The sequence below is a fragment of the Apium graveolens genome, chromosome 10 (assembly GCF_009905375.1).
Source record: "Apium graveolens cultivar Ventura chromosome 10, ASM990537v1, whole genome shotgun sequence".
NCBI classification, from domain to species: Eukaryota; Viridiplantae; Streptophyta; class Magnoliopsida; order Apiales; family Apiaceae; genus Apium; species Apium graveolens.
The window spans coordinates 43,934,342-43,942,175 of record NC_133656.1 but is presented as its reverse complement, the minus strand read 5'-3'; the positions used below and the strand labels follow the sequence as shown (position 1 = coordinate 43,942,175).

Sequence of the window (7,834 nt, the reverse complement as noted above, 5' to 3'; positions counted from 1 at the left end):
GACTTTTAGATTCCACATTCTTTTCCAACAGTAATTGTCAACCATATTATCAACTGATTCTTCATTTCCTGCAATAAGGCATATGCGGACTTTACAGTGTAGTGCCCAAGGTTTTCTTTTCGCCAATACAACACGTCCTGATCTGAGCTGCAGGAATTGCTAATATTTTATGTTAGCATCTCTCTCGCTAAATATATTCCGGACTAAATCCTCGTCTCAACAATTTTCTCCTATACTGGTAAAGAGGGATGAGACTAATGGTTCTTCCAAATCCATATTGCTTTGATGATAATGAGTTTTCTCTGTCGGGCAATTATGGATCATATTTCACATTGATGAGGTTTCTGAACCCACTCGACACGAAATAGGTCTAATTTCAAAATAATTATTTTTTGCAAGGGCGGTTGAGGCCTAACTTGAATTTTTTTAAAAAAAACATATTTTAAAATAACCCCGAACACCCCGCATAAAGATTTCCATAGTTCAACAAACAAAAAAAAAATAAAGGTCACTCGTCGTAAGTTCAATCACACAAACCCCGCCAAAATGCTGGCAAGCCGCGGAACTCTATTTATCCTCTCAAACTCACTCTCTTTGGGGACTTTCTTCAAACACGTTCAGACAACAAAACTAACAACTTCCAGGCTCAGAACATTTAACAGAAAACATACAACAACCTCTGCACTTCTCATAACATCACATTTCGAAACCCTATCTCCCCGTCAGAAAGAACAGATTCATGTCTACGTTGATGCTCTTCTCTTTTGGAACCAGGTATACTTAATCCGCCACATAAGCTCGATAAATTAATACTCGATAAAGTAATACCCTCGATAAATAAACTAGTGACCTGGATAAAAAATAATAATTGAAGAATTATCTCCCAACATAATTGAAGAATAGCTAGATAAATCAATGATCTCGATATGTTAATATATGGAGGTTTTTACTGTGCATGTATATGTATGTATAAATGCTTGTATGTAATAATGTAAAATTTTGTTTTCTTTGTTGGGACTTTAGAAGATGAATCTTACTGCGGTACGGGAGAAAAGCGAGGTTATGGAAAGACACGTTGAGGATTCACTTGCGATAATTCCTCCGATACGGAGTTCGTATTTGTCAATTTGTGGAGGTTCTTGTGAAGACATTAGTCTTGTTGATGTAGGTAGTGGTGCTGGGCTTCCTGGTTTGGTTCTAGCGATCGCGTGTCCAGGTAGTTCGTTCTGGACGTTGTGCTCAAATTGATAGTATATATGGTCTTGCTCGGCTAAAAAACAATTTACCTTGAAACTGTAAAAACTAGATAAGAATCACAAGTTACAGTTATCTTACAACAAAGTATGGATCATCACACAGCAAATATCAGTTACAATATTATAAATCACTTTTCCCAATAGTATAGGGTTGTGATGAGTTCTCACTTTTCATTTGAGCACGAGCCTGTATAGATGTATCTGCTGCCTTGACCTGCTTTCAGCATCAACATTGTCTAATTAAGATTTTGTCTAGTACGAAATCTAAATAATTTACTAGGGTTCTGGTTAAGTAATATATAAATATATATGTTGTGCTGCAGTTTTGCTGCTCTGAAACTTGTAATAATTTTATTCGTACACAGACTGGAAAGTAAAGCTTCTGGAGTCTATGAATAAGCGTTGTATCTTCTTAGAGCATGCAATTCAGCTGACTGGATTGTCCAATGTGCAAGTTGTGAGAGGAAGGGCTGAGGTATACATGTACATTTTAGTGCTTCAGTTGTGTCCTCGATTGCTAGACAGAAGCACACACATATTTATTTATTTAATTTGTGTGCGCGCACATGCTCCTGAGTCTGTGTTTTTACATGGGTTTCGACATTAGGTGCCAACGGCACACAATATATTATGTAATTATGTTTAATGATAGGAAATTACTTTTCATTTTCATATACAATGAAAATAATGTTCACAAAAGATGTCACAAACTAGCCAATTACTTACCAAACTTTGGTACTGAATGTTATTGTGGCTTTCTTTTTTTCCTTCACTAGTCCTGTAATGTTTACTTGATCCCTCTTTTAAATTTACTGGATGTCGTGACTCATGCCCCAACATGGCTGTGGTTTGGGTTCTGAGGCCTATTAAAAATGACTTACAATCACTATTACAGGGTATCTCTATGGTCTTGAGTCCATCTAGCATGTCAACAATTAAGGTTCTTACTAGATTATAACTATTATCAGCATACAAATTGACAGTGGAGGTCCCTGAAACGTGCTTCATTGTTTTATTATGTAGTAACTGAGTATTTCATTCAATCGTAATTTGTTTCTTGTCACATCAGTGGGTGAGATTTCTAACCAAGTATGAAATATAAGTTTCTTTGAGTACGGACCTGTAATTTGGCCTTTCACCACCTTGCCCTTAGTTGGGAGAGGCTTTCAGATTTTGCACCCACCAACTATTGTTTCATTAATAATGCAAGTTGCTAGAACAGATGTGTGTTATTGGCATAAAATACTGCATTACTTTTACTGTTCTTCACGATTCATTAAAACCTTTGTACATTAAATTACTTTAAATGTATTATTTTTCTAGCATATTCAAGCTTCTAACTATCCCTCCTTACATTTTCATGTAGACAGGCAAATGATAATTCTCGAATCTTTTTGATAGTACAGGATTTAGGTCAAAATATTGATTTCAGAGAGACATTTGATGTGGCAGTCGCGAGAGCGGTTGCAGAAATGAGAATACTGGGTACTTGCATTTATAAATACAATTTTATGTAGGTTTCTTTTGTTTTGTTATTCTCTATTAGAGTGACTTTTTGTGTACTGTCTCAGCTGAGTACTGTCTTCCTCTGGTTCGTGTGGGTGGTTTGTTTGTTGCTGCAAAAGGTCATGATCCTCAGGTAACTACAGCCATCTCTATTCTAAGTTAAATCATGGTTAATGGAATTATTATGACTGATAATAAAGCATATAGACCATGACAATGTGTCTGTAAGATCAAAATATATCTTATGCTTAAAGTTAATATGAATCAGGGGAAGTTTAATCTTTCTTGCTTATTCAGGATGAGGTTCAGAGAGCTCACAAAGCAATCAATCTTATGGGTGCATCTTTGCTCCAAACATTAAATGGTATGTTTACCTAAATTTTTTTTGAAAAACCAAATTCATTATGAAAACAAAACTTTCCAGTTGGTCTGCCTATGATGGACCTACTCTTCGTTGGCTTATAAACTATGCATATTTGAAGCAATATATTGTAATATGCTACATTTAGTCATAATCATTATTATGCTCACTGCAATGGCTGTTCAGGACCATATTGTACATCTGTGAGCAATATTTTGCACTTTTCAGTCCAAATATGGTGTTTCTTCATAGTTGATTTATTATTTTAAGAGCTACAAGTTGAGTTAGAAAGAGTTAGGTTAGAGACTTAGAGCTCAGTGGAACTCAGTGTATTTTTTTCTTGGCCTGCGGACACGGTCTTTTTTTATGATATTTTTATTATTCATGAAAAAACTAGCATACTTTTACTTTTGGCGGTTCTGAATTTGTAATACAATTGAATATCCGAAAAATGTAATGTTCATCCACTGGTTTTACACCAAAATATAATTCGACTACTTTTGTTTAATTCAGTGGAATCACACAGCCCACATGGACAAAGAACTGCAATCATATGTTTGAAAGATCACTCCACTCCAAGGAAGTATCCTCGTGAACCGGGTACACCTGCGAAGTTGCCACTGTAAACAGTTAAAATGGCAACTAGCTAGGTATTCTTGCACATGCTTCAGTAAATTTTTTTGGACAGTCACTTGAAACTTCAAATAACTCAGTTCAGATCAATGTATAAACCACGAGAAAGGATGCACACTGACAGGGAAGTCTAATTTGTTTAATTAGCGCCATTCTTTACTAAAATTTTAATGTGTGCGGTACACGTCAAAGTTTATGTTTTTAACTAATTCTGTAGTTGCCATTGTTATTCCGTGTACTTGTCTGCACGTAATTTTCTAAAACCACTTGTTTAATTCGATTCCCATCTTTCAGCTTGCAGCTTAACGTATGACATATTTAGGTAGAACATTTAATCAAGTAATCAAATTTTAATATTCTAACTTTCAAGTAGATCCTGATGTTCGTAGAAGCGACGTATGGCTTTGCACTGTCTTGTCAAAACCGCCATCTTAAAAGGTAACTCAAAATAGTGAAAACACTATTTTTTATAATTATTACCGAGTTATAGTCTAATACTAAGTAGTTGCTGAGACCAGAACTTGATACTAATAAAGAAATCAGATGCAACACATGATCCGCTGTTACAACTGAAAGAGTCCACAAACTTCGCTCGGGTTTCTAACACAAGTACATTCTCTATAGGTCATTCTGAAATCTGAACATTATACTGAAAAGGAGTATTGTATGTGGGTACGATATTTTAGTTTTTTAGTTGACAGTAGATACTCCTACTGTTTTAAGTTTGGTTGGAAAAGTTTAGATAGAAAGCAATAACATATCTGCATCTTTATATATCAATCTATTGTGTACTTATATATAGTGGATGGCAAACTAGGGTGAAATAGGTTTATCAGCGTCAAAAATATGATTATGTTCGCATTTCTGCTACTAGTTCTACTGTAGTGCTCTTATGTCCATTATGTGCCCTGTTGTCCCAGCCGATGTCACAGCAGCTTTTGCCACATCACGATTGAGACTGGTTTTGCTCTAATGGATAATTGTGAATCTATGTAACGATTGCGATGGAAGGTTTCATAGATTTTAATCACTTTACTAAGACTGAATATCATATGAAACAGATAAACTCTTGTGGGTGGGTAAATTGGGAGAAAAAGGCTTTACCCAAACCCCCTTTACACTTGTAACTAAGTTGATTGAGACAAGTGTCGAAAGTTTCTTGGACATCATTATCTTAATCGATGATATCTGATTAGGTAGATTTACTTTCTATATAATGTTGTCTTACTTTTGATTAGTTTACCAATTCCTAATTTTTTGCATTGTGCTTATTTTATCTAAAATAGGCATGACATTCTTTGTTTTGCACCTTTTCGGGACAGTGTAGTTTATTACTGCTTGTTAATCGAAAACAAGTTCTTCTGAAGGGAACTCCGAGTAGGTTATTAACTCGATATCGTTCTTAGGAGTTAAAGCAAATGAAATCAGAAATGTCTGTGAACTGTGAAGTGATGCTACAATGTGGAATAGGACTAGCTACTTTTTATTTCTCCAGTAATACCCCATTCTTTCTAGCATTGCCCTACTTGACTTGATGTTATTTGTTTCACTCATGTTCATTTTTGTACCTATTAATTTATCATCTATTTGACCGACATTATTGACTCCTTGTTACTGCACAATATTATTGTATATTACATACCTTCCTCTGATCCTTTTTAAATTACTGTTATTATATCAGAGTAGTTCTTTTTGTCTACTATTCTATATAGTGGGTAGGGGTAGGGGGAGCTTGTTAGAGGTTAATTAAAAAGTTGTCTTGCAATATGATTAATTAGGCCATGTTTAGAATTTCGCTTTTTGAAATAGCGGTTTGATCCGAGAAGGCTAATTTTATAAAAACTAGTTGGAGTACTCATGTATACAAAAATCTAACTGAAACATCTAATTTAGTATTTCCCAAATAGTTTTGTTGAAAACATCTCAATTCAATCCGCTAGTAAAAATAACTTACTCGGTAATTAGTTTAATTTAAAACAACTAATTCATTTAACTAAGAAATAATGACAAAAATAACATTTTTTTAGGAATAAGTGACAAGAATACCTATTTTCAATATCCTGGCCATTTTTACCAATCAAATACCCATTCTCAGATTGGGTATCTCAAAAAAAAAATTTATTTTTATTTTTGTAAAAAAAAACATTTTTCAAAAAAAAAAATAGTTGAAATACCCAATCTGAGAATGGGTATTCGGGTATATACCCAATCTGATAAAGCGTATTTCATATACTCAATCTCATAAAGCGTATTTCAACTTTAAAAAAAAAATTTGGTTGAAATACCCCGTCTGAGAATGGGTAATCGGGTATATACCCAATCTGAGAATGGGTAATCGGGCATATACCCAATCTGAGAAAGCGTATTCCAAATACCCAATCTGAAATCTGAGAAAGGGTATTCCGTCGGTATTTTTGGCCGCATTTCTCAAATTTGATATTTTATTTCAAAAAAAATGGTATTTTTGACCATCATCCTTTAACTAAAACTAACAGCTAATTGTGAAACAGTGGCATAAATTAATCTAAGTTGATTATGGAAGTACAATATCTTCAACAACTTTTTTGGAGCCCAAAAAGTGGGAAAGAAACAAATGAAAAGAAACTCGAGTTGATGGACAATCGTTTGCAATTGGATTTCTGAGGTCAAGGTGAAAGCTCTTCATTTATTATTATACTAATTTCAACTCTTCTTTTTAAGAATTGATTGGATTTTTGTGTTAAGTGCTCCATGTTTCAATTAACTGGTTGTTTCAAGAGGCAAAATGACAAGACTTGCCAGCTTTGTTCTAGTAAGAATTTTTACTTGTCATACCTGGGGCAAAGCTCGCGCATCAGCATTGGGGAAGGTCCGAAGTACACAGTTTTACCATTTTCTATAAAGAGTTCGTTTGTGGGGTTGGATTTTTTTTTTTTTTGCTAAATGGGTTGGATTATTTTTATTCTTAATTAGATATCACTTGGATTAATAGTGATTAGCTTACTGCATTTCTTGTTTGGACTATTAAATCCTGCACAGCACCTGTTCATTCCTTTTAATTTTTTCCTGAGTTTTGTTTAGAAATGACATTTTCTTTTTCGTTTCTAGTTCTTGAATAAGTAGGTCTTAGCTGAATATGTTTCTTCTTATTTTGGACTATTAAATACTGTGGGGGCACCTTTTGTTTACTTTTACTTTCTTGTTGTTTCCCATGGTGATTTAGTTAGAACACTGTACTTGTCCGGATTGATGGCGTGTTATATACTTGATGGTTGATATCATTAGTGTTAAGGATCATCTATACTTATATTGATTATATGGACACCAGTAAAATGTTAACTTGATAGATAATAGTTGATAGGAACAATAACATAGGGGATTATGTGTATGAGCATGTTTTTAAGGTATTTTGTAGATTTATTGTATCTATCCAAATTGATTATAACAAACTAGTGAACTTGAAGATATCATTATTTCTTCTCTATTGGTTTACTATATCATAGCAACAAAATTTATGCAACTACTAAGATCATGGCGTTCCTCTCAACTACTGAGATATTTGTATCCATTATATATATATATATATATATGATGTAAGCACGACCACACTGATCACATAAAAAAGGAACATAAAGGCATTATGTTCAATCTAAAGTGGAAGGACTGGACATAGTTGTTCAAATTGTAGGTAGCTGTAGGTGTTTTGGTGATTAGACTGGTACAAACACTAGAAAGCTTTATTAGTTTATATTTCCAAAAATTAAGGCATTTGATTTAAGAGCTCTTATAGAATAATCGAGTGGGCAAGTTAAGAGCCCATTTGGAAAATTTTAAAATAAATAACTTATGACTTAAAATAAATAAATGGTGATAAGTAGATTAATACTTATAAATTATTTAGGGGTTTGGATAATTTTACTTATAAGTCAGAATTATTTGTACTTAAATGAAGTAAAATAAATAATTCATAAACATAATTATCTTAATTTGTAAATTTTAAATTAGATTAACATTTTAAAACTACTATTTCAAAACTGAAGCTAATAAAAAAACAAAAAATTAAAATAAGTTGAGAAAAAATATGTTGTTACTAACTGTT

General features: G+C 33.4%; 1 protein-coding gene across 1 annotated transcript; it reads left to right on the top strand.

The window, feature by feature from the left end:
- The first annotated feature begins 340 nt into the window (after positions 1–340).
- Positions 341–4,099, top strand: LOC141689361 (uncharacterized). Its single transcript, XM_074493636.1, has 7 exons — positions 341–774; positions 1,024–1,216; positions 1,622–1,731; positions 2,663–2,741; positions 2,828–2,895; positions 3,060–3,126; positions 3,637–4,099. Exons 1-7 carry the CDS (start codon positions 547–549, stop codon positions 3,747–3,749), a joined length of 858 nt encoding a protein of 285 aa, XP_074349737.1. The 5' UTR covers positions 341–546; the 3' UTR covers positions 3,750–4,099.
- Positions 4,100–7,834: the final 3,735 nt, after the last annotated feature.

Excerpts from the sequence above, each read along its gene's own strand:
- LOC141689361 (XM_074493636.1), top strand. The coding sequence starts at position 547 with ATGCTGGCAAGCCGCGGAACTCTATTTATCCTCTCAAACTCACTCTCT. Across the intron at positions 775-1,023 it reads CTCTTCTCTTTTGGAACCAG|AAGATGAATCTTACTGCGGT; the intron begins GTATACTTAATC and ends TTGGGACTTTAG. Across the intron at positions 2,896-3,059 it reads CAAAAGGTCATGATCCTCAG|GATGAGGTTCAGAGAGCTCA; the intron begins GTAACTACAGCC and ends TTGCTTATTCAG.